Raw genomic sequence first — 27,183 nt, 5'->3', positions numbered from 1 at the left:
ATCTGTTCTGTTCGGACTGGGATACAAGTCAGCTTGCGTAACCCATATGACGTAACAACTGTGTTCACACTGTAGTTAGGGAGGGAGTCAAAGAGGCTTGTCAACATATTACCTATACCTAGCATGTATCAACAGGATTCCTTTGGTCAACTTCGAGCTGAATTGTAGTCCATAAATGGACGAGCGTACTCACGCAGAGATTGAAACATCCACAAACCGCAGCCATCTCTATGAAAGAAGAGTTTTTATTCATAATATATTCATACTTGTACACAAGTAAAATAAAATGCATATCTATGATTTCATTTTCAGTCCGAGTGAACAAATGGACAGCTTTCTCCCCGCCGCCCGTGGCCATACTGTGAGGAAAAACAAACTCATATTGAGGGAGATCAAACGTTTGTCTTTACTTAAGTACTTATAAACTTCAAAAAAAAACTAAAAAACATAACAGTACCCAACATATGCATCACTTTTTGAATAAATGATGGGGAATGAAGATCTTTCTCAACAAACAGCCCACAAAACATTCCTCGTGTGCGTTCGACGCTCTCATTTCCTGTATTTTTTCCAGTGTCTGGCCGTGCAGTCACCGTCTTTGCAGTAAAAGCTTTTTGAGAGGGAAAACAAAGATGACACACTCCAAAGTGTAGCTTAGACACAATACAGTTCAGTACATACGGAACACAGAAATTTGGGCACCAATTCGTTATATACATTAGAGCTGAAGTGTTCTGTAAAGGCATCCATTTTGTTAAATGTACTCTAACTTCTCCTATTATTGTTAGTCTACCCCTGACGGGTCAACGCGACTTCCTCTTTCTCAGTCCCTTGACTGTTGTGGAGGTCACTGCGAATCCTGGGGTCGCTATCATGGGCATTAACAATCTGTGAGTCCGACTTGTGAGAGAAGGACCTCCGGTCCTAAGACATCGGCAGCCACATCCAGAGCAAGGGCAGGACGAACCAGCCTAGCACCTGCAACGTCGACCCACCCCCTCTCAGACAGTGAGCGTCCGATTTGGGCTTTTTGACGCACTTCTTCTTCTTCCTGGATGGGGCTGTAGAAGGTTCCAGGTTGTTCAGCAGGTCCGGGTTCAGCTGATCCAGGTCGTTGGACAAAGTCCCCAGCGGCCCGTCGTTCAGACTCTGCTTGTTCCGGGTCTCGTTTTTCGTCCTCTCGGCCTCCCGGAATTTGGTCTTGGATATGTTCTCCTTCTCCTTCAGGGGGTTATTTGTGATCTGGCGGCTGTTGTAGGACGACGGGTCGGGAATAGCTTTGCCAGAGAGGATGGAGGACTTATCGTTGTCGGGAAGACAACACCTGGGAAGGGACTCTCCCACGGGGTCGTCCGTCTTGGAGCTGAACAGGTGGGTGTGGACCCGAGGTGTTTCCACGCAGCCCTCCAGATCGCTGCTCTTCAGGCGTTTCAGGTCCTTCCCCGCCAGGACGGCGGGAACGTCGCACTCCAGCTCGGAGCTCGAACCCTTGAAGCGCTTGAACCAGTCCCACAGGGTCTTGGCGCGGCAGTCGCAGACCCACTGGTTCCCGTTGAGGCGCAGGTACTGCAGCGACACCAGCGGGTCCATGGTCTCCCCCGTCAGCACTGTCAGGTTGTTGTAGAACAGAAACAGAGTGGTGAGCTTGCCCAGGTCGCTGAAAGCCCTCGGCTGAACGTGGACCACCCGGTTCTGGTGGAGCAACAGCCGGTCCAGGCTGACCAGGCCTCTCAGCATGTGCTCCGACACCGTCTTGATCTTGTTGTTGTGCAGGAAGAGATACGTGAGGTTGGCCAGGTCCATGAAAGTGTCGTTGTGCAGCGCCAGCAGGTTGTTGTCCTGCAGGTAAAGGTACTGGAGGGAGAAAAGCCCCCGGAACACGCCGACAGACAGCTCCGAAAGGCCGCACCGATGCAGGTGCAGCGTGTGCAGCTTGTTCAAGCCCCGGAAAGCCATGGGACTAATGATACGCAGGTTGTTATTGTCCCCGATATCCAGTTCCTCGAGTCTCTCCATCCCGTAGAAAGCCCCGGCCTCGATGTGGCTGATGTTGTTGGAGTACAGCCAGAGAACGGTGAGGTTGTGGCAGGAGCTGAAGCTGGTGGACCTGACCACCGTCAGTTTGTTGCTCTGCAGGAATATCCGCTGGCTCCGCACGGGAATCTCGGTGGGGATGGATGACAGGCCTTGCTGCTGGCAAGCCACCGTGGGCCTCGGCTCGCTGTAGCAAACACATCTGGCAGGGCAGCCGTGTGCCTGAGGCACCAGGTTTAACCACACCACCAGGAACAGGAGTCGACTCCCTGGAGAGCGAGAGATAATGAGAGAGATGGAGGGAGGAGAGAGAGAGAGAGAGAGAGAGAGAGAGAGAGAGAGAGAGAGAGAGAGAGAGAGAGAGGAAGTAGGGAGGAAACAGGGGAGTTGGATCAGTTTTGAGCTTAATCACAATTCTAACAATAGAACAGAACTGGGTCATCAATAAGTGAAATCTAAATCTTTCAGTGAGAAATTGCAAAGGCAAACTCGAAATGACTCCCGATCAAAGATTTGTTCTCGAGATGACTCATGAGCGCGAGGGGAATCGGAGGTTCAGTCCCAGAGGTGGAGAAGGAAAAGGGAATGTTGTCTTTTGAAGTGGGAAGAGAAGGGAATAACCCTCCAGCAGGTGTGTCACCACCTTTCATGCTACATCAACATCTCTAAATGTCTTCACAACTTATAGAGGTTTGTAAACGTGTCATCCCTGTGACCAAACTCTGAGTGTCACTGTCTCAGGAACGAGATGTGAGTTTGGTGTGAGTTTATTTTCAAGATATTCTTTTGGCAATTGATGGCTTTATTGGACTGAGATGGTTACAGAGAGACAGGAAATGAATGGGAGAGAGAGAGGGGATTCAAACCCAGGCCACGACGTTAGGGCCTCAGCCCACATGGAACACTCACTACTCAGTGAGCTACAAGGGGCGCCCCCGGAAACAAACAGTTAATCCCTCGTGAAAACCCGCCACCCTTTTAAGAAACGACACATCTTTGATTAAATGCATTCCTGTCAATAAACCCTACTGTAAGACTAGCTTTCGTCTCCATTAAGAGACAGCAATACCCACATGCCTGGTCTGGTGTAGCCCTGTGCCAAGTCCTGAGAGGCCCGTCGTTCACCAGCTCTTTACTGGTGATGCAGTGTGTCTTTAAAGAGAGACCCGTTGCTGCTAATGTGTGCTTGGGGAGCCTTCTCGAGCCTGCATCAGCGCATCCCAAGGACAATGGGAGACGCTTCATTAAATATGGGTGGGCACCTTTAATGCCGAATGTCTCAAATAGAGTGGATAATTGAGACTTTTTTTCAGGTGAGATGTTTGGCCTGCAGGGGGTAGACAGGCGGGGTTTCCTGGCTGGGGCTGGGTTGGGGAGGTGGGAGTACTTTGGGCCATGACAGGAAGGCTTTTGCAAGAGCAGTGTCAAGATGATGGGAACAGGAAGTGCTTTCTCTGTAAGACGCATCACCGTTCATCCCTGCGGTTCCAAAGCCTAATGTGCCCTCATTGATACTTGCTGCAAACGTCGTTGTTTAAGTGATCTACAGTTGAGGCGTGACAAAGCCCTGCGTTTTTACGTGGTAATCAATATTCTTCACACTGCACAGAAGGTGTTGGAGGGATTTGCGAGACGTGCGAGCCCATTGGACTAATTCCTCAGAGATTGAGAGCGTCAAGCGTCTAGTCAGAAATGCAGCACTCCCCTTCGAGAAGCAGATACTGTCGACCCAATCTTCTCCGACCTTCTCTGGAGACAGGGGTTTCCAACCCCAGCTGCCAGGGGCACGCGAGGAGTCCCACACCAGCCATTGTGACAGGTAGTAAAGTACTGGGAAATGCACGAGGTTTACCCTTCCCTCTTCCTCCTCTCTCTCTCCCTCCTCTCTCTCCTCTCCCTCCCATCTCCCTCTTCCCTTCCTTCCCTCCCTCTCTCTGTCGCTCATTCCCCTCTTCCCCCCTCCGTGTTGTGGTGAAAGCTCATCTCTGGACCCTATTATCGGGGGCTCTTGCGTGGCCTGACAGCGGCCCTCTGCCTCACTTTCCCTCCAATCTTACTCCTCAGCCGTCAGGACTCCGCCGCCGGAAAGCTGTCAAGACTTCTGCTTTTTTTTTCTGCATCGCAGCACTTTTTCCCCTCAGCCCTGCCTAACAATAGCTCAATTTTTTTACCGCATAACACGCTTCGTGTCTCTCCACGGCTGCTTTACCCTTTTTCTCTCCCTCCCTCTCTGTTCATTAAGGGGACTATTTCCACCCACGCGTTGTATGTTGAAGCGCCTGTTTCTGAGCTCTGGGCATTATGTTGCTTGTCTTCGTTAGCGTCTGGTGAATGACAGTCGAAGCCACTCAAATGACATCAGGTTTGAACCAATTATTTTTCGCCCGCTGACTGGTTCTGTATTTAGTGCCATATCAATTACCTAGCCATGAAACCTGTCACTACGTATTAACTATGTGAAGCCAGCCTCCCTTTTGTGTTGAACCTGTGTGCTTGCTTTGAAGTCCAACTGTTTTCTTCTGTTGTTCAAAGTGACTCCAGACCAACTTCAGAGCAGATCGTCTGACCTGTCAGAGCAGGTCTTATAACTAACTACAAGACAGATAGTTCTACTAGTTCAACCCTTAACACTATCATATGGTCCTGGTGTGTCAAAGGCTCTTCATAGTATATTTCTGATAAATCTGAAACTAAGGTAGCGTTTTGTTGATGGTACTTGCATCTAATTAAATAGTGTACACGTACTGTGTTGCTTATTGGTGCAAAACGTCCACATCCCACACTACGAAATGCAGCACAAAAGCGACATGTCGTAAAACATTATGCCAACTCGAAACATTTTATCACCCACATCTTCTCCGTGGCATCCCAGTCCTAGATGCCGGCTAGAATCAAGTCTCAGACAATGCCGTCTCTTTCGAAAAACACCTCTGTTATTAGACAGCGGTCATATTCACTCTTGGAACTGACAAGCACTCGTTTGTGGGTCCTGGCAGTGCTAATCCACAGCCCTTTTTCCTCTCAGCCCTGTGAAAGCCCATTGAGTGAGGCCCTCCCTCTGCTTGTTTGACAAGCAATACACAAACCCTCACAATAGGAGATGGAGAGGACACGCACGCTTGGCCGTGCGTCGATGAACAGCCGACCCGAGGACAACCTCTCTCTCTCGTTTCCCTAATTGAAATATTTGCGTGAACAAAGCGCTTGTGAAAACACAGGAGTGCGCGCGGGAACGCCGAGGTTTGTTTGTGTAGCCCGCCAGTGCGTGACAGATGCCGACTCCCTGCTCATCTGCATGTTTCTCGGGCAAGCCAGGGAAGGCGGCATCGATTCGGCTCCATCCACCCGGCTGTGACAGAGGCGCACAAACCTGGCGCCCCCAGAAAAACCGAGGGCAGGCTGAAACAGGAGCCCAGGACGTGATGTAATTCATCACCGGAGCTTTGCTATGCGAGGGCCCGGGATTGGGTGAGGCTGACACGCGAAGGCCCGGGATTGGATGAGGCTGACACGCGAAGGCCCGGGATTGGGTGAGGCTGACACGCGAGGGCCCGGGATTGGATGAGGCTGACACGCGAGGGCCCGGGATTGGATGAGGCTGACAGGAGGGGTTATCCTCCAGCTCAGATAAAAAGGGGAAGCCTCTGTCAGAAAAAACCACATGCTTCTCGCGGGAGGTTCTCCAACAGCACTCTGCATTCTGCCGCGTTCTTCTCGCCTGCTCTGTATGTGCGCCCGACCGGGGCGCGTCGCGGTGTGAGTCAGTTGTGGAGTGCCTTCGCGCATACCAAGACGCCGCGGTGGAGGATGGATGGCCTGCCGTCCATTGGGCTTTCGCAAACAGCCTGCTTCCAGACGCTGTCAAAGCGGATGCTGTCTCGCGCTCCTGAATACAGTGAGGTGGTCGCGAAGCCCGTCCGTTCGGCTGCGACCAGCTGCCAGCCGACAAACATGACTCAATGAGGACGTTCATCACATGCCCCGGCCAGATATTCACACACGGCAGGGAGAGCAACAGAGGCAGAGGAGCGCACACACTGGCAGATGCAGAGGGCCTGGGGTGGCCAATGAGAAAGGGAGCATTTGATCAAAGTGGGGTCAAGCTGTGGGTGGGTGTTGGTGGGGTTCCAGCCGATCGGAGGGGCAGACCAGGGTGTGTGTTTTATGGGCGCCAGCCAATCAGAGGGGGCAGACTGGCTCATGTCTGACACATATCTACTGCTGCCCTGCAGATGGCTCATGAATAACAGAGGGTAGGCTGGGAGAGAGAGAGAGAGAGAGAGAGAGAGAGAGAGAGAGAGAGAGAGAGGGAGAGAGAGAGAGAGAGAGAGAGCGAGAGAGAGAGAGAGAGAGAGAGAGATGAAGGTGAAAGGATGTGAGGGAGAGCGAGGGAGGAGGAAGAAGGGATAGAGAGAGGGAAAGGGGGGGAGAGAAGGAGGAAGAGAGCGAGGGAAGGGGGTGTGTGCACACGCGTCCAGAAATGTAGATGTGTTTATTTGTATTTTGGGGGAGAGAGAGAAACAAAGCGTGAGTGAGTGTGTGTGTGTGTGTGTGTGTGTGTGTGTGTGTGTGTGTGGCCATCCCAACAACTTCATCCGCACAGCAGCAAAAGGCATCTGTCATCTGTCAGAACTACATGACTTAACAAGGAGGCAACATAGCTGCCGAAGACAAGCCTAGCGGGGGACAGAACACTGAGAGAAGCTTCACGCCATGAGACCAGGGCCACAAAACGAAGCCTCGTCAACATCCCATGGTATTCATCCCCAGCCAAACAGGCCCGCTTGAAGAGATAGCTCACCCGACTCTGGAGGTGTCTGAGGTGTCTGTTGTCTGCCCGGGCCTCACCCCTTCTCCCAGCAAACCACCTCACCACGACGGCTCTCAAGCGGAAACGGTGTCAATAACGTGGGGCTCAGCAGAGAGTAGGGCAACGTGTGGGCGTCAAACCACCAGAGGAGGAGTGCCCTCGAGGAGGAGTGCCCTACTTTGGGCTCGTATCGCGCGGGTTAGCCCGTAGCTCCGTTGCGTTGTGTCGGTGTACGCCGAGCCTGCGGCAGAGAGAAACGGCGGATGGAAGCTTCCGGAAGTGCGGCTTCCTTCAGCTTCGCGGCCCGCGGCACAGCTGTTCGCATCTGCTCCGGAAAGGGGCTCCTCGGCATGGTAATGGCTGTTGAAGCCATCATGTTTAGAGCGTCAGGAGAAAACCGCCTCACACACACACACACACACACCTCCCCCCCCCTTCTCCTCAGCAGGCCTCAAACTGAATCACATCCTCCCTTTTATAAGCAATAAAGCTCCGTTTGAAATTGAAGAGGCTGATAACACTCTGGGAGAAGGCATTATTCTAGTATGAATGGAAATGAGGCATGACGAACCACCATGGAGGACACATACTGGACGAAGCTTCACAACCGCTATAGAGACAGCAGTGTTGTTCCGTCCGAAGCTTCACAACAACCAGAAAGAAACCAGCTTTGTCCTGGTACAGAGCTTTCGTGACAACCACAGAGATACCATTGCTGTTCTGTACGAAGCTTTGTGACAACCACAGAGATACCATTGCTGTTCTGTACGTAGCTTCATGACAACCACAGAGAGACCGTTGCTGTCTGTACGAAGCTTCGCGACAACCACAGAGATGCCATTTGGTGTTCTGTACGAACCCTTCACAACCCCCATAGAAATGCCAACGCTGTACAGAGATCCAGTGTAGCTAGGATTGCCTCGTTGAGACAGAACAGCTTGCACCATAGACAACATCCACTGACAGCCAACACTTACACAGTCTGGTTGCCTGGACATTCACACTTGGCTGTCTGAGTAGCGATTTTAGCACCCGATGTGTCTGGCACAGCACCAAATGTTGTTTCTTCCTTCTGGTTTTTAGGTTTGTTTACGTGGATGTGATGGAACCTCTCTGTGTTCTTCAGACTGAAAGACCTGCTCTGGGACCCTGAAAATTATCTACTCAGAGCCCTCTGACAGGATCATTACTACATCGTGTCTCACAGTCTGGCAGCCTGGCTCATTCTCCTTGCATTCCAGAGTCCAGTCAAGATAAACTCTTGTTTCCCTGCAAGTTTCAATTTGAGAAAAATGCTTTCGAACCAGCAGTTCCAACAGCTAAATTCTCAGCAGCTAGACTCAATTCAGAAGGAAGCCGTCGAGGGATTCGTGCTGCAACGGTGTTTGTTTCAGAACTCGGAGGATTTCGTATTTCAGTGAAATCGTTTCGTTTTTTTTTTCGGTTGCAATTTCCGTCTCGATCTGGAGCTCGTCTAGCTTTAACCGTGAACCTGCGCTTCACTTTGCACACTTTCCTCCACAGCCTATCCACAACTGAGCATCTGCTACACAGGACTCAGGACCACATCTTCTGACGAGCGTGCCAACAACTTGTTCTGACTGCCACAGCAGGACAAGCCGTCATCGGCGTCTCTCTCATCGGCTTAACGTGTCACCCAACCCTTCCCCTTCCCCTGCGCTCCGATGCTGCCCAGGCGCTAGCACGTCAGCCCGCATCGACGCAGACCCTGTGATTGACGGAGGCCCATGAGGTGAACCTCAACTCGTGACCTTAACAAGCTCTGCAGCAAGTCACACAGAGACGCTAATCCTTCAGTCATGCGTCGCTGCAAACCCGTTGGTCTCGTTCGGGAAAGTGCAACTTTAGAAGCTTTCTTTTTCACTTTGACTCGCGCCGCCATGGATATTCATGTTCCTTAACCTCACACGTTTGGTTAAGCCATCATCCCTCATCGCACATCCGCCAAACTCGAGCAGGCCCTCTGCTCCACAGCTGCCAGCCTCCAGGTTCTCCTCAGGCCTGATGATGGCCGTAAATATACATTCTCACCTCGACACTCTCCATAGCATGACTCATCGCTAATGGCAAACACAAGCTCAGGCGCCAACCACAGCCGTCTGCACAAATCCCTGAACAATCGCCGCAGAGAAACAGGGAGGCCCCGGGGAGCAAAGCTGGAGAGTGAGCTGGAGCTGGATTAGACCCATCATCACGGGCCACATTTTAACTAATTCGGAGCAGCTTCTTCTACGGATCGGTCTATTTTCAAAGTGTGGGTGCCCTGGAGACACATTGACCTGAAAAAGACAAACCTCTCTCCTCCCTTCTCCTTTCATCTCAAGAGTCACCCAATGCAGGCTGGCATGCTAGCATAGGCCTGGTTCCACTGTTGTGCCCAACACTGCAGGCTAGCCCGCTAGCATGGGCCTGGTTCTAACACTATACCCAACACTGCAGGCTAGCACGTTAGCATGGGCCTGGTTCCAACACTGAACCCAACACAGCAGGCTAGCACATTAGCATGGGCCTGGTTCCATCATTGTGCCCAACACTGCAGGCTAGCATGTTAGCATGGAATTTGGTAGTGATATCTATTGTGTACATACGTCTGTGTGCATGTGTGTGTGTATTCTAAACCTTACCCGCCTGTATCCCCCTGCCAAACTACAGCATGCTTGGAAATACACGAGCAACAGAACCTCCAATTGTGCCATTAGTATGATACTTGTGTCTCAGTCTCTTGCACAGTTTGAAACTTGACGGCAGGACTGTTATCCTTGTTACTATCTCTTCAAATAACACATCTTCATATCTTTTATTGTTAAATTGTCACTTGTGTCCCTGTATTTTATACTTTTGTACTCGCCTGTTGTTGTTCTTGCACTATTTCAATGCGTCATCAGATGCAATCCTGCAAAGCATCATCACAAGCAAATCCCTTGTATGGGAACGCTTATTTGGCAATACAACCGGATTCGGAATCTGCCGAACGTTTATTACCGTATGAAACCCTTTCTACTTTTGAGGAGGCATGGAGGAACAGACCTCCCAGCGCGCCAGAGCGTTTTTGAGAACGTCTGATGTAAATGTGAACGACAAACATCTACGGAGGGATGAAACAGGAGACACTTGCAGAGTGGATGTAACATAAATCCAAGTGATAGAGGGAGACATCCGAGGATGGGGGGAGAGAAAAAGGAAGATGACAGAGAGAGAGAAAGAAAGCGAGATAAAGAGCAATAGAGAGAGGAAGAGCGAAAGAAAGAGAGAGAGAGAGAGAGAGGAGGGAGAGAGAGAGAGAGAGAGAGAGCGAGAGAGAGAGAGAGAGAGAGAGAGAGAGAGAGAGAGAGAGAGCAATAGAGAGAGGAAGAGCGAAAGAAAGAGAGAGAGAGAGAGAGAGAGAGAGAGGAGAGAGAGAGAGAGAGAGAGAGAGAGGAGGGAGAAAGAGAGAGAGAGAGAGAGAGAGAGAGAGAAAGAGAGAGAGAGACAGAGAGAAAGAGAGAGAGGGTGGGGGGAGGAGAGATGCATTGAGAGAGACCCCTCTCTGCATGCCTGTCTCTGGTCGGGATGAACTCGGGCCACAGTGGGTGTTGAGTCCCAGAGTCTCAGCCAGCCTGCGCGTGAGTGGCGTCCAGAGAGGGAGGCCGACGTCACGGCCATCTGCTCACCTTTTCTGATGTCGACCACTGTCTGATCCTGGAAGCCAGCAATGACAAGGCAAAGCACCAACAAGCTGGCTCACGGTGCCTCTGCATGCACCGCAGGTGAGGCATACAGACAGGGCAGGGCGGAGGGGCAAGGCTGAGGCCAGGGTGGGGCCCGGGAGGAGGCTGAGGCTGGGGAAAGGAGCCAGGACCTGAGGCTCTCTCTGAAGTGGCACACAGGAAGGGGGGACGCTCTGAGTCATCGATTTGAGTTCTTTTTTCTGTTTTGGTCGCAGGGTACGTGTGCGCAGAGGAGGCCCCTGGCACAATGCGCTCACGGAAAGGCTACGGTTCCTTTTTTTCCCCCTCAACAGAGAAAGTCAGGGAGAAAGATGCAAGGGCTGCTTGTTTAATGAGCCCACTTCAGAGAAGTTATTGTAGCTAGCCACCGCTGTGCTTTGGGATGAATAGAAAAAGGGAGTGAAGGAGGGGAAGGGAGAGAGATAAGTGGGATTGAGAGGGGGAGAGAAAGAGGGAGAGAAAGAGGGAGGGAGAGCCTTGTGCATTATTTACCACCGACTTGTGCATCGCTACTGCCCAGTCAGATAAAGCTTCCTGCTGCAGGAAAATGGATTTTCTTCAGAGGAGCCACGATGACAAGTAGAGAAGGAGGGAGGAAGAAAGGAGAGAAAGAAAGGAAAAAAAGGGAGGGAAGAGCAGGGGGGGGGCTTAGAGGGACAGCCCAGACTTTTCCCCTGCCAGTCTCTCTGCTATCTCCCAGGCCTCCTCCACCCCCCCCCCCCCCATCCCTCCCTCCGCCTCTCTCCTCCGTGTCACACAGATAAGAAGAAGCTTCTTTACATCTGAGGCCCCCTCATGGATCAGTCACCTTTTCCTCTCGAAAGGTCGGACCCCGGCCCCGGTCTCCCCCCACTGGGCCTGCCGTATCCCTCGCCCTTTATCTCCTGCGCCAGAGCCACACCGCCCCGCCCCACCAGCTTGGGACAGGGGTGCATTCTGGGAGATGCGGTGGGTTGAAGAGACGGCGAGCTCGTGAAAGATTTTCTGTGTGGCTGCCATCTGATAAGACGCGAGGATCCAATAGTGGGTGGCGCCGAGCGGGGGAGACATCTCGAGCGATGGGGGTGAGGATCGGCCAATGGGCTATCTCGGCGACACACTTCAGCTCCCGGCAAGTGGAGTCTGAACAAACAGCCGCCAGATCGGAAAGGGGGGATAAACGCGCCACAGAACCTGGCAACCACCTGAGACTTCATAAAAAAGCCATTCTGTCACTGCGCACCACAACACATGACAGAACTCTCACCCCTACCAACACTCCCCTCGTGCCTGCGCAGGTGTGCGCCACACTTGTTCATGTTCCACACTGCTCTGCTTCGTTCTCCTATAAGCTACTGTAGTATAAGACGGCCCAGCTGACAACACTTCCTGCTCTGCTGCCTGGGTAATGAGTCATTCTCCCCTGGAGGAAAACAATCTGCTATTTTAAACTGCACCCTTCAGCTGCAGTCCCGTCCCCCCGTCCCCCCGTCCCCCAGACCCGCCTGGAAGATCCTAGTGGCTGTGAAATGAGAGTGGTTCTCACTGGTCAGGCTAATGGGCCAACGTGCGCGAAGAACCCAGCCTCGCTCAGAGCTCGGATGGCAGCGTTTGGTTCGACTGCCGCGCTTGTGTGTGTGTGTGTGCGTCCAGGAATCCTGTGGGTGTGTTTGTGGGTGTGTGTCCAGGAATCCTGTGTGTGTTTGTGCGTGTATGTGTGTGTGCCTTCTCTGTGTGTGCATGCTCACCCTATGATTCGGTAAATCTGAAGGTTTTCTCGAATGATAGAGAGAACATCAAAGCCCACATGAGCTCCTCTCATAAAACAAGCTTGGAGGCTGGGGGCAGGGGAGGCCGGGAGGCCGGGAGGCCGGGCGACTGAGAGGCTGGGGGCCCGGGAGGCTCCTTGAGACTGGGAGGCTGAGAGGGTGGGAGGCTTAGAGGCGGGGGGGCTGGGAAGGATGGGCGCTGGGCGACTTAGAGGTTACGAGGGTGGGATGGTGGGAGGCCAGGTGGCCGGGGGGGGCCGGGGGGCTGCGTGTTGTGCTTACACAGCCTCTGTCCCTCCTCATCTCTGCAGACATCGTGTGACAGGAAGGATCTTCATTCTGCTGATCTAACACCGTTTTTCTCTCTCTTTCACCCCCCCCCCACACACACACACACACACACATACACTCCTCTCTCCTCCTTGTTGAAAGCTGGTTTCCAGAGGACCATTCTGGGAGGACAAGGGAGCTGTCCTGTGGTGTTCTTAAGCTGTAGCAGACTAGCTCAGAGGCAGCACTAAAGTAGCTGCATGTTTATCATAGCATCTGCTCTCTGTGTGTGTGTGTGTGTGTGTGTGTGTGTGTGAGTATGTGTGTGTGTGTGTAAGTGAGTGAGTGAGTAAACAGCAGAGCATTGGCCTAGTCTAACAATAGAAGAGGTTTACTCTGCTATAGTATAGTATCTGTGCTGCTAAACCGGCAGATTCACAGTTGACACTGAATTATAAACCTTGTGGAACCTGCCAGAGGCCTAGCAATTTGAAATATGCAACAGTACACTTGGAGACTGTATGGATTTTCATACCAAGCTCCAAATGGCCAAACTTTACGTACACTGAAGGCTTATTGGCTGGTTAGAAAGTTCTGCAGTGCAAACGGACGGCTGATTGGCTGGCTATGCAGCACTCCTGTGCATACCGAAAGACAATTGGATGGATATTACGTTTTGCATAACATACTGAAGGCTTATTGATTGGTTATCTATCTCTGAGGTACGTGACGTGTTTGGGTCTGGGGATAACCTAATGCTTTTAATAGGGTAGCAAATACATCTAATGGATGCTATCCTAAAACAATAAACTGTTACGTTAAGACTGATGTCAATGATTGACTTTTGACAAAACCACTTTTCAGTCTAACAAATGGCACACATTTTGGTCCTTGTGAGATTATAATCAGCCACTAGCAACGTCTAAATGGAACAAGCTAGTTGTGATTGATTGCGTAGCCCTCTGGGCAGAGATAAGAGCCTAATTACTTGTTTGGGCAAGAACCTTGACCATATCTCCAATGACTTATTCCAGGGACGTTTGAAAGGATTAGCATTAGTAGCATTTTAATCATGGCGGGGATACAATTACTCAGATATCTGAATAAAAAGTCAGAATTGGCTGCACTCGGCCCTATGTGCCAGTGTTTAAGAGGGAAAGTACAGACAAAGATACAAAGTATGTTTCAATGTCAGGGTTCATATTCCACTACTCATTTGCAGACCAAGTTACACCCTGACCGGGGAAGAGGCATCCTCGATCTTCTAACTAAAGACAAGATGGCTGCCACAGGAACCCTGTCTAGAATGAGCCACCTCCTCTGCTTTGGCGCCCGTGTCCTTTAGTGCTCACCTTGCCAGGCATCGCAGGAAATTAAATCAAACACGATCGAACAGAGACAAGTTCGTCCACCTGGTTAAAAATGCAGCTGGCTGGTCCCCCTCCACCCCCTCCCCAGAGAGAGAGAGCCTCCCAGGGTGACTTCTCTCCCCGGACCACATGGTACTCCAGCGGGCCGGAGGCTGAACGCACACCCTGGATCCTTTCACACAGCCTCAGAGAGCTGCAGAGGAGGGCAAACATGTCCGTCCTTTGACGCAGCCAGGGGCGGTGAAGGGGACCACGTGGGAGAGTGGAGGAACGGGAGGAACCAGAGGGGACCAGGGTGAACTGGTTAGGAGGACTTGGGAGACATCCGGGAAGACAGGGGGGACCAGGGGTTGGGATGTTGGGATGTGGGCCTGTTTCCTCACGAATAGATGGCTTCTCTGTTCTCAGGTGAAAACCATGGCTACAATCTTCACGTGTGGCGCTGAAATGTTTTTTTCACGGCTTCATAGACAGACAGTAAGACCGGAAGAGAGCAGTTGTTGGAGGAAAGCAGAATGCCAGGGAGTAAAGAGAGAGAGAGAGAGAGAGAGAGAGAGACAGAGAGAGAGAGAGAGAGAGAGAGAGAGAGAGAGAGAGGGAACAAGAAAAAGAGAAGCTTCCGCGAAGCTACAGACCAGAATTAAGTAGACTGGAATTGCCTCAATCAGAATGCTAAATAGCCCTTGCTCGTTATTTATAGATTAAGATGAATGTAGAGGCTGGCTGAACACATACAGGACACACACGCAGCGCACATACGAATGTGTGTGCAGCCACTCACACTTGAGTTGAAGGGCCGACATGTTTATCGTCGCAAAAAAGCACAACCACAAACCTCCCACTCACACACCCACTCTCGCTCTCTCCCTGCCACACACACCTACACACGCACACACACATCATGTATGTTATGATACTTTATGAAAGAGATACAATGGCCAGAGGTTGTCATGTGGAAAAGCTCAAGCTTGCCCCCTAGTGGTTCTCCCGGTCCCTGGTGGTACCAAACCAACCACAAAATGGTTCCTTCTTCACAGGGGGCTGGCACAGCTCAGTGAGAGCCTTTTACTTGTTTCAATACCTCCCAGTGTTCCCACCCTGCCTCGAACAACGGAGCCTCTAAACCATGTGTTGTCTTCCAGCAGGCTTATACCAATTAACTTAAACCGGTTGATAATCGGGGATGGCCCCCTTTTCTGCATCTCCAGGATCAGCGTGGTAGATTCCCGCCCGAGTCTCTCTGCAGTACATCTGTGATTGTGTGCTCTGCGTCCGAGAATCGGGCTGTAACTCGTCTAAAAACAGCCTCGTCTTCTGGGATCCGAGGGAGATGAATTCTGTGTGTGCGTGCGCAAGTGTGTGTGTGTGTTTGTGTGTGCGTGGTAGAAAACTGGAAGGCTAACTCCGAGGGTATCCAAAGCTCATGAAATGATCATCTCTGAACACTTCAGAGATGGGACTGTGTTTGCTGCCTTCGAATGCCAGATGTCTAGCCATAACACATGCAGACAGACGTGAAAACAGTCCGGGATACAACAATCAAGTATAAAACAATGGAATGTATCTTACGAAGCATAACGAGACTACTTGAGACACACTGAGGTGCTCGTGATCCAAGTCGAATACGTACGGAGATTAAGGGGAGCGAAAGGACATTTCTTAAATGACAAAGAAAAGAACAAAAAACCCGATTCATCGAGTAGATATTCAGCCCTGTTGTAACGGTACTTCATTTCGCTTGGGCGCCGCAGATTGCGTATAGCGTGCTGCGCCTCCACACACACACACACACACACACACACGTACACAATGCCACGAGGCAAGCCAAAAAGACAAACCACAGGAGAATATCACGGCTCAGCACAATATCACTTTGAAGTAAATTCAACTGCGAAGAAAGACAAGAAGGATAACAGAAAACTCTCTCTCTCTCTCCAGAACAACCCGATAGGCTTATTGCTCAATATATGAACACACCAACCAACCCTGTACCCCTCAGATGTTATTACAGTAATGACAATGTAAGATAATAAGTCATTGAAGCCAATATCTATCAACAAAATAGCTGCTGGTATGTGACAGGTCATGAGGCAACTGGCAGGGGGTTCATTCTGCGTGGATGGTTATCCACCTCGGGACCGGTCAATGTGCTGTGACAAATACCCTTTTATCGAGTCTGGAAATGACACATTCATTCCTAATGACAGGTTCAATCTTGTTAGATAGCCTTATTTAACACAGGGTGTTACTGTTACTGGAAACCAATATGCATGTGAAATCTGTCATAGCTGTAACCCCGATCAATACAATCACTTGATCCTGGGGCACAGCCCAGTAATCAAAGCCTTAGGTCGAAAAACATCAGACCAACACGGATGTTTGGTAACTGCGCTGTACATATCAAGTCAGGGTCATTTGCAAGTCATTGTGTTGGCCAGTGTACAGACCAGGGTGTGTAAGGGTTCATAAACACGTCACCCGTCCTGTACTAAGGACCCAATAAAAGAGAAGGCAGAAGAAAAGAACTGATGTGTTGATTCTAAGTCTGAGAGCAAAGTCGGACAAGTGGACCTAATGGGGAACGCAGGAGATCTTGTCCATGCTCACTATGAAGACTTCTGTTGTCTAGCCCCCTCGTTCTCATGTCATTAATCACGGCAAAACTGTGCTGACAAACCTCCTGATATTCAGACCCATTATCCAAGTGTTTCTGCCTCCCCTGGTGGAACAAATAGGTTTTCATAACCACGACTCACAAGCAAGCTGAGTATAGGGAATGGAGTAGGTAAGCCAGCAAATCAATTTGGCTTGATGATATTTTTTTTTTTTTTAGTCTGAGTTTCAGTTACCAGCAGATGCCAATGAGGCATGCGTACAGCATCTCATATTTATATCTCATCTCATTACATTTATATTTTACTTTTAGTCATTTAGCAGACGCTCTTATCCAGAGCAACTTAGAGTAAGTACAGAGACATTTCCCCCGAGGCAAGTAGGGTAAAGTGACTTGCCCAAGGACACGTCATTTTGTCTCAGCCAGGAATCGAACCAACAACCTTCTGATTAAAAGCCCGATCCCCTAACCGCTCATGCCATCTGACCCACCCCTTTACTTAGATCCAGTCCCATGGCAGGGAAGACCCACTCCTGACTGGAGGTCTCCCTGCCTGGCCAAAACTCTCTCCTCCTGGGACACAGGAGGTCTCTGAGGAGCTCTGACCAGCTGAAGTAGCCGCTTACACGCGGTCACTATCAAACCACTCCACGGCACAAGCGAAACTCAAGCAAAAACCCAAAGCTATCGCATTGTTGGAGGGAAAATAAGAGACTTTAGGGATTATCAGGCTTTTTTTGACTGAATATCCGAACGTGAGGCGGGGATGAATAAACATTTGCGGGAAATCCTCCTGTATTTGTGGATATACTGTCAAGTCTGGTGAAAACCTGTTTTTCTCCCCCCGTTCTGTGTTGTTGCCTGTGTGTTTGACAAGGGATTAAGCCCTTTGAAAGGCGTGCCTGATGGATGTTCACTGTGATGGGCCAGGTAGACCTTATTGCAAAGGAGAGAGGGAGAACAGGAGGGAGAGAGAGAAAGATAGAGAGACCCTAGGGGATAAGAGTGACACAGCAGACTGACAGAATGTGACAGACGGCAGGCACACTGAGACAGGGAGAGAGAGAGAGAGAGAGAGAGAGAGAGAGAGAGAGAGAGAGAGAGAGAGAGAGAGAGAGAGAGAGAGAGAGACATTAGGAAGAGAGAGAGTGGGATGAAAAGATGGATAGAAAGAGATAGAGAAAAGAAAGAGAGGGAGGGAGGGAGGGAGGGAGGGAGGGAGGGAGGGAGGGAGGGAGGGAGGGAGGGAGGGAGGGAGGGAGGGAGGGAGGGAGGGAGGGAGGGAGGGAGGGAGGGAGGGAGGGAGGGAGGGAGGGAGGGAGGGAGGGAGGGAGGGGGAAGAGAGAGCCAGAGAACGATCAGACAGAGACACAGAGAGAACGGGGAAGACAGATATAGGGCGGTAGAGACGGCACCTCGCTAGTGTTCTGAAAATGAAAAACAAACAGCAATGTGTATAGCCTAAGTGAATGACTGATTCCACCTCTTCATCTGTGTAAATGTCAACTAAGATCCTCCACACTGCAAAACCCAGCTCCTCTACCACCCCAGTTTCCACAACACCAAGATAGAATCCACTCCTCCGCGGATGATTTACGCTTAAATCAACACTTTGAAGAAGGCCGTTTTGGCAGCTATAGTTGTATCCACTTCACAGAGCATGTAAGAATTAGGAAAGAGACCATCTGGCCGGCCAGGCAGCCCTGGACCGGGATTGAAAAACACTAAAGGGCCAAGCCTGCATAGATAAGATATCTCCCTCTTCACAGGGGTGGATAGCCTGTAGAGATAAGATGACATCACTCAACCCTACCATCCTGGCAACACCTACCAGCTCTGACAGAACACACAGTGAGCGGACTGACCAGACAGGAGACAGGCTACTTCTTGAGGACCTCTCCGGAGTAAGCTGGACCCCAGAGGGGGTCTCCAGCTTGAAAGGAGGTCCGAAGGTTCCTTCTAACTTGTGGATGGACTGCTTTTCCTCACGTGGTCCGGAGGGAGCGAGGGTTATCTTATTGTCTGAATGCCAAACAGCTGAACTCCCAGGCCGCTCTTACCTCCTCCACTGAAGCTGAAGGGATTCCTCTGAAGTCAATGCTCCAAGCAATATTCCCATACATATATAATATATATATATATATATATTCAAAAATAGATATGTATGCAGTTTGGTGCAGGCTGACTCACTCCTGCTACCTTCCACCGGGTGGTACCCCCTCCCCTGCCGCCCCGGTCGGACGGCAGACCCCACCCTACCACCTTAACTAACCAATGTTCTGCGGGAAACCCTGTCTTTGCATCCGGCCCTGTACAGGAGTTTGTTGATGCCTTCCTGCACTTGATCAACGACAATCTCCTCCTCCCCCTTCTCTGAGCAGCATTCTCCGTCCACTGTGTGGACGAACGTCTACAGCAAACGCGCAATGAAGCTGCAGTCCAATGAAGCTGGTGAACCGCATGCCCGTCTCGGGGACAGAGTTAAAATTGACTGGAGTTTTGAAAAATGGACTCAAATCTCCCCCCGAGAGGCGAGAGTAATGAAATATACATGGTGCTGCTGGGTAGGGAGAGAGGTTTTGTTTGAACACCGGCTAGACACAGGCAGGTTTCTTGTGTTGCTCAAACAGAGCCGGCAGAATGGATGGCTTCCAGGTATGCAGGGGAGCTGGGCAGCAGTCGCTGTGCCCTGGTGTAGGTCGATGTGACTTCTGGAGGTCTGGCAGGGAGCAAGTTCTTCAAACATCCTATATATATATATATATATATATATATATATATATATATATGTATCTATCTCTATATATATATGTATGTATCTATCTATCTCTATATATATGTATGTATCTATCTATCTCTCTATATATGTATCTATCTATTTCTATATATATGTATGTATCTATCTATCTCTATATATATGTATCTATCTATCTATCTATATATACATATAGATATATATATATATACATATATATATGTGATATGTGTGTGTGTATAATATATGTATATAATGTATATACTGTATATACATATATTATACTTCTTCATACTATATACAGGGCATATGTATTGTACTGTTATATATAGTTGGTTATATATTAGGACTTTAGGACCCTTTCACATCTCCTCAGAGCCCTCCGAGCCCTGTCACCTGTCACACGAAAGCCTGGAAACGACCAGCCTTGATGGTAGAAACGGTGAGATTGCGAGCGACCTCGCTAATGAATCCATTCTATTCTAACTGTCTCACCAAAGTCTGTTTCTTTGCCTCTCTCTCGCAGTCTCACACTTTCTCTCTCTCTCTCTCTCTTTATCTCTCTCTCTTTCTCTCTCACAAACATTCTTTTTTTCTCTCCTTTGTACGTCTGATATTTTTAGACAAGGTTTATTCTCACCGCATTTTAATTTGGTCTGGCATTCTCGAAATTGCAAAGTGAGATTAAAGGAAAAGGCCCTATGTTAATATCTCTTTGAAGATGGAGTCCAATTGGCAACAGATTCTTCGGGACTTAGTGATCCTGTATTGAACGCAGCGTCGGAGAGATACTGCAAAGTCAGCTTAGCAATGTTGCGCTCCCTCCAATCTGAGGTTGAATAAGACTTGCATCTCACCCCTCTCTCTCTCTCTCTCTCTCTCTCTCTCTCTCTCTCTCTCTCTCTCTCTCTCTCTCTCTCTCTCTCTCTCTCTCTCTCTCTCTCTCTCTCTTACTCTCTCTCTTGCTCTCCCACGTTCCTTTCCTCAACCTCTGTCTCCCAATGGGAGGGCCTTTTGATCTGTGTTTACTGTATGACTGTAGGGCTGGAGCTGTGTGTTTAACCCATGCCCAGTTTGATTGTGTCTGACCTAGCTGGACTCGTTGTCATTCTCCGGGTGTCTGGACTCTCATGGTGCATCATGTCTTGGATTAGCTGACTGGCTGTGCACCATCCAATCCGAGAAGATTAACAGAACACGCACACCTTGTCTGGAACTCTCTGATTCAGCCAGACCACTTGTCAGAGACATACACAGAAAGAACTCTCACGCTATCATGCGTTCTCCTGTTCACAACGTCTGTCGGACAACATGCAATCCATGTTGTAAACAATATTGGCAGCAGCTTTTCTTCGATTTGCTCTTCTGACACCGAAAATCATTGTTTCCCTCTCATCTCGTTTCTCTCTCTCTCTCTCTCTCTCTCTCTCTCTCTCTCTCTCTCCCTCTCTCTCTCTCTCTCTCTCTCTCTCTCTCTCTCTCTCTCTCTCTCTCTCTCTCTCTCTCTCTCTCTGTTTCTCTGTACTTCACATTTCCCATCCACACTGAAGTGGTATGTTGGTGTCCCAGTAGATACACTGGTGCATCCCCGATAAGGAAGATGTGCACGTGAAATATGTGCCCATCTGGAATGTTTTGGTTGGAGGGGGGTGGGGGGGGGGGGGGCAGTCTCTCCCGCTTTACTGAGGTACTGCTCTCTCAAGCTAATACCTCCTCACTCAGCTGGCAACACGTCGCGGCCATTTTCAAACACTCCCGTGAACAGAGCTCTTTCAAGTGTATGTCTCATTAGCTCAACATTGAACATTGTCCACACACGCACGCACGCACGCACGCGTACAAAGAAAAAGAGAGAGAGAGAGGGAGAGGGGGAGGGAGACAGACAGAGACGCTCCTTGATTTTTCGAGCATCCTCGAAGGAGCTTTGGCATTAAAGTGAGCCCCTCTCCAGAAGCCTCTCCCCAATCAGCTCGCCCCCCCAGCCCCGGCCTCCTCCATCTCGCCTGAGAGCTGTCGCCTCGCCTCACCACCACCACACGCTGGGACCGGAACACTGAGTTAATTACTCTCATCTTGACCCGCCCGTACAACGAGACGCCGTCTCTGTTATCAGCGAGGATCCAATGAGCTCGCGGACCACTTCAAAGGCTTTAATTAGTCGTAAACGGAGCCCATTCGCAGCTAAGTGACCAATGAGTCGATGCGATGATGTGCCTCGACTTTGCGTTGCGCTGTTCCCCCTCTGCTGACGGAGAGAGGAGGTGCGGCGTCGTGCACGGAGATTCGCAGATGAATGGGCTCGGGGGGTCCTGTCCACTTTGCTACAGCACTCACGTTTCCGGCGGAGGTCACAGATAAACAGGACCAATACCGGGGACTTCACCTCTACTGAAGTGAAGGGGGAATGCTTCAGGATGACAGTTTCAATGTCGGTGTCGTAACAAAGACCATTTTTCAGTGTCAAGATTGCGTCAGAAGAGATACATCGATAGAAATGCAGTCAGGAGGAATACAGCTGGTAGAGACAGTCAGTAGAAATAGGTAGCAGAGAGGTCGTCAAGATGTAACAGAAGTCGGGCACAGTTTTAAATGAAAAATCTCCTATATTTAACGACATATATATCCTATCTCTGACACCAAGCAGGTGTCACACTACCCCTTCCTACAAATCCCTCAAGTCTCCTACAGAATCGATTCACTTTGTGGCGTTCCCCGAAACATCTCCTAACTGGATGTTCTACTGGAAGTTTCATCAGAGAGTTGTTCCAGAGGTGCTCTGGATAAGATGAGTCACCACTGCCTGTCCACTCACTGGCTGCCAAGGTTCCAGTCTGGATGCTCCATCATCGGAGTGTGCCGGATGGTGCTAATGGCTGTTTACGCTGTGTGATGGAGAGTGATATCCATCTAATACAGCTGCACATGGCTATTACTGGGTCTGGGTCCTCCACAGCACAGGAAAGGATCAACAGAAATCAATGGATGGAAACTTAAAAGGTGTTACCCTATGAGTTCCGAGGCAGATTCTTACCATCAGCCAAGTGAGATCCATTCCAAGTGCTGTACAGTATTTAATAACCATTTATTATACATTACGCAATTGAAGTCACGCCTAAACTAAACTGCACCGTTCTAATGGAGCAGAATTAGAGTAAGCTGTGAGTTTAGCGAACGAGCGGATGCTTTTGAAGCTGATGTGTTATGTAGATTGCAGCAGGAAAAGACTGTGAAATTTTCCATTCTAGGTCCTCGTCCACTCTCCTAGGTCCTCGTCCACTCTCCTAGGTCCTCGTCCACTCTCCTAGGTCCTCGTTCACTGTCCTAGGTCCTCGTCCAATATCATAGCTCCTCATCCATTATCATAGCTCCTCATCCATTGTCCAACGCTCTCTTCCATGTTCCTAAAGTTCCTGAGTGAGACTACAGCACAGAGTGGGATAGTTCATGTGTGTGTGTGTGTGTGTGTCTTGTGACACCCCCAGTGATGGAGGAGGCACAGAGATCAAGGGGAGGAACCTGGGAAAGGTAATCAATGGTAACTACTTCCACCTGCTAACCCTTGCCTCATGGCCGGTGCCCATCTGCAGTCAACCGGGGGCCTAATAGGACGGCCTACAAAACCCACAGATTGTGCCACGGGAGGAGATCGAGGTTTTGTAGGAGTCTCGGCAGTAAGGAGTTAGAGCAGCCCTCTTCTTCACAGACTCCCCCCGACCGGGAAGCACATTTTGGGGGTTTGTTTTTCCCTGGTAGCGTCCCAAGTTTTTGTGTTATGATAAAATGATTTTTAGTTCTGTCTGCAAACCTGCCTCCTGGAATATCTGTTGACATTGCAACTCACATGCCTCCTACCCTGGATGTGCCACAGTGTGTGTGCGTGCGTGCGTGCGTGCGTGTGTGTGTGTGTGTGTGTGAGGTGCTCCCCCAGCTCATGTGTCTCTGTAGTGGAGGATTCTTCGATGCCAAGCTTTTAGATGCTTGGTGAGAATCACTTCACAGTCAGGAACCAAACACAGTATGCTAATACTCTCCCTGGGAGAAAACCCAGCCTGTCAATTACACACAGCACCTCTGAAGGACTGAGACACAGCACATTTTCCACAAGACAAAGCAGAGTCAACACGGACAGATCCAAACAAAAGCTTGGATGTCTACAAAGTCACGTCATTAACATTTGTTTGTTCCAAATCACAACACTGAGCGTGACATTAATTTAAATTAAATTGCAATTGCAATTAAATTTGACAGTTGTGAATGGTGCGTATCAGTCGTGTATTAGCTTGGTGCGTGCATTCGGGTTTTCTTCAGTCAGTAATTAACAACCTGGTATGTTTCTGCCTGCAGCAACACCAGACCTGTTCCATAAAGTGAGTTTACCAAATAAGCCAGGCTTATGTCGGTTTCTTTCTCAGACATAAGCCTGGCTTACTCGGTAAACTCGCTTTATGGAACAGTCCCCTGATGGCTGACAGAGCCCTGTGGACAGCACCTTCCAGGGATGCTAGTAAATACAATGCAGCAGTGCAGCACCATAGTTCGGTTGATCATCTAAATATGCCTCCATAGGTTTGCAGGGGGCATCCCAATAGAATACCGATGTACCAGAAAATACAGTCATTTTCAATGACATCATTTGACCTGACATTTGGACCCTCTGTGAGGTTTGTTTACAGGGAGGAGTTGGAGTGTTGGCAGGATGGTCCTACCTGCTGATGTTAACTGCTGCGGTGATTGGGTTGACTAGAAACACTCACAGACAAGTGAAGAGTATTCTATCAGTCTGTTGCTACATTTCTTCCTTCTCCTCTCCTCTGATTCCCCTCCCCTCCCCCCCTTCCCAGATTACAGATATCATTGTAATGGACGTCTGGCAGGTTAGCTGTGGTCACATTTAATTCTCTGTGTCCTGATATCTATACAAGATAATCAGCATTTACGCCTGGGAGAGAGAGAGACAGGGACTGGCAGAGAGAGAGGTGAGTGTGTGTGAAAGAGCGAGACACACGCACACACCGGTCGTACATCCACCGCAGGGACAAAGGCAGACTGACGACAGAGAGCACTTGTCAGATTTGCATTTTAATAAGAGTAACCTACTTTAGGCTGCTCCAATAGCACAGAAAAGACCTCATTCACTTGGACATGTCTGAACGCAGCCCCCCTGAACACAGCATCCCTGAACACAGCGTGTCTGAACACAGCGTGTCTGAACACAGCCCCGGAGACTGTTTAAGGGTTATATCCCACCTGAATACCTGAATTTCCTTTGAGATTAATAAAGTGAATTGAATTGAATCGCAGCTGTATTTTACCCTTCATGATTCTTTCACAGAATTTCATTGGTATGTATAATGTTGTGATAGTCCACCCTGCGAACCCGCCCCACCCTCCCCCTTGCTATTATCTGCCATCCCCCATACCATGGTGGCGCATATGCAATGAGTTCTGTTTGATTTCATCTTTACACTTTCGAGCCCCTTGGATCACAGCGAATCCTGCCAAACATAGCTATTTCAGCAAACTTCGAGTCGATGGCTAAGGGAATTGGTGTTTGAAAGATATCTCTTCTATATGTTGCTGTTTAGCTCTTGCAGAATGGGATTTCGCTGCTATGGCAGATCAATTTCACCAGAGCTCGGGGACTGAAGGTCTGAAATGCTACTTGCCTTCGAAGACCTACCCCCTATACATATTTCAGCAGAGAACTATACCTTGCTGTGTCACTCACAAACACAGCACTGGTCCAGTGTGGTCCTCATCCCACCTGAATGTCCTGTCAATCAATCAATCGATCAGTTAAATAACATTTACGAAATGGGAATCTTATCAAAGGTGATCTGTACTATAGGTACTGCCATTTGAACAAACCATAAATTCTTCCTGTCATCCTTTGGAGTTTGGTTTGAAAGGCAATAAATAGAAAAGCAGGTTTGAACAACTGATACTTTTCGAAGTAGCTAAGCCTCTTCTACGTAGACCCAGGAAATGCTTGAAGAGATTCTCCTTATAAATGTAATTCTCATCTGCCTGGTGTGTCACAAACACATATTATAGCCAGATTAAGACTGAGAGAGACAGATCTGAGGGCTCCGGCGAGTCCAGCCTTTCTGCCACAAATACTAATGAGATAAACATTGCCAAAAATAGCCATGAATATCTATCACTCCAAAAAGCTTCGATCCTTCCTTTAAATCCCCTTTGTGTCAGATCCAGGCCCATCACTTTGCAGCAGATCACATCCCAGCCAGAGTAAACCCACGTCTCCCAGCGATGTCTCCGGATGTGTCGGCAAACACAGAAACACGGGTCAAAACTAGGACGTTTGCACCTGTCTGATTGCCAGTGCTCTTTTATTGGAACATGTGTCTCCACGGTAGGATTGTACAACGTCATCCTCAGATTCATGAATCAACGCTTGTTGATTGAAAATGAGAGTGAAATGACTGAGCGAGTGTCTCCTTCTGTACCCTGGCAGAGCAGGTCTATAACAGAGCTGGTCTTTCTAGCAGAGCAGGTCTCTAAAACAGCAGGTCTCTCTAATAGAGCAGTTCTCTGACAGAGCAGGTCTCGGACAGAGCAGGTCTCTCTAACAGAGCAGGTCTCTAACAGAGCAGGTCTCTGACAGAGCAGGTCTATAACAGAGCAGGTCTCTCTAACAGAGCAGGTCTCTGACAGAGCAGGTCTATAACAGAGCAGGTCTCTGACAGAGCAAGTCTCTCTAACAGAGCAGGTCTCTGACAAAGCAGGTCTCTCTAACAGAGGAGTTCTCTGAAAGAGCAGTTCTCTGACAGAGCAGGTCTCTCTAACAGAGCAGGTCTCTCTAACAGAGCAGGTGTCTGACAGAGCAGGTCTCTGACAAAGCAGGTCTCTCTAACAGAGCAGGTCTCTGACAGAGCAGGTCTCTCTGACAAAGCAGGTCTCTGACAGAGCAGGTCTGTAACAGAGCAGGTCTCTCTAACAGAGCAGTTCTCTGACAGAGCAGGTCTCTGACAGAGCAGGTCTCTCTAACGGAGCATGTCTCTAAAACAGCAGGTCTCTGACAGAGCAGTTCCCTGACAGAGCAGGTCTCTCTAACAGAGCAGGTCTCTGACATAGCAGGTCTCTGACAGACCAGGTCTCTCTAACAAAGCAGGTATCTGACAGAGCAGGTCTCTGACAGAGTAGGTCTCTGACAGAGCAGGTCTCTCTATCAGAGCAGATATCTGACAGAGCAGGTCTCTCTAACAAAGCAGGTCTCTGACAGAGCAGGTCTCTTTAACAGAGCAGGTCTCTAAAACATCAGGTCTCTCTAACAGAGCAGGTCTCTGACAGAGCAGGTCTCTAACAGAGAAGGTCTCTCTAACAGAGAAGGTCTCTGGATAGAGCAGGTCTCTAACAAAGCAGGTCTCTCTAGCAGAGCAGGTCTCTTTAACAGAGCAGGTCTCTCTAACAAAGCAGGTCTCTAACAGAGTAGGTCTCTTTAACAGAGCAGGTCTCTAAAACAGCAGGTCTCTCTAACAGAGCAGGTCTCTGACAGAGCAGGTCTCTGACAGAGAAGGTGTCTCTAACAGAGCAGGTCTCTGACAGAGCAGGTCTCTTTAACAAAGCAGGTCTCTGACAGAGCAGGTCTCTCTAACAAAGCAGGTCTCTGACAGAGTAGGTCTCTCTAACAGAGCAGGTCTCTAAAACATCAGGTCTCTCTAACAGAGCAGGTCTCTGACAGAGCAGGTCTCTGACAGAGAAGGTCTCTCTAACAAAGCAGGTCTCTGATAGAGCAGGTCTCTAACAAAGCAGGTCTCTCTAACAGAGCCGGTGTCTGGAAGAGCAGGTCGGGGTTATGAGCCTGACTAAAGCTCCATTCAAGCGTCTAAATTG

The 27,183-nt window shown here is 49.6% G+C and overlaps 1 protein-coding gene across 1 annotated transcript in view; it reads right to left on the bottom strand.

Moving 5' to 3' along the window:
• Nucleotides 1–317: 317 nt before the first annotated feature.
• Nucleotides 318–27,183, bottom strand: part of LOC146300374 (reticulon-4 receptor-like) — a 30,275-nt gene continuing 3,409 nt past the window's right edge. Inside the window, exon 2 of the mRNA XM_084669194.1 lies at nt 318–2,303. Coding sequence (XP_084525320.1) covers nt 925–2,303 — 1,379 coding nt within the window. The 3' untranslated portion in view covers nt 318–924. The remainder of the gene's footprint in view (nt 2,304–27,183) is intronic.

Source organism: Hypomesus nipponensis, chromosome 2, assembly GCF_054491055.1.
Source record: "Hypomesus nipponensis isolate SF chromosome 2, ASM5449105v1, whole genome shotgun sequence".
NCBI classification, from domain to species: Eukaryota; Metazoa; Chordata; class Actinopteri; order Osmeriformes; family Osmeridae; genus Hypomesus; species Hypomesus nipponensis.
This window is presented reverse-complemented; position numbering and strand designations above follow the sequence as displayed.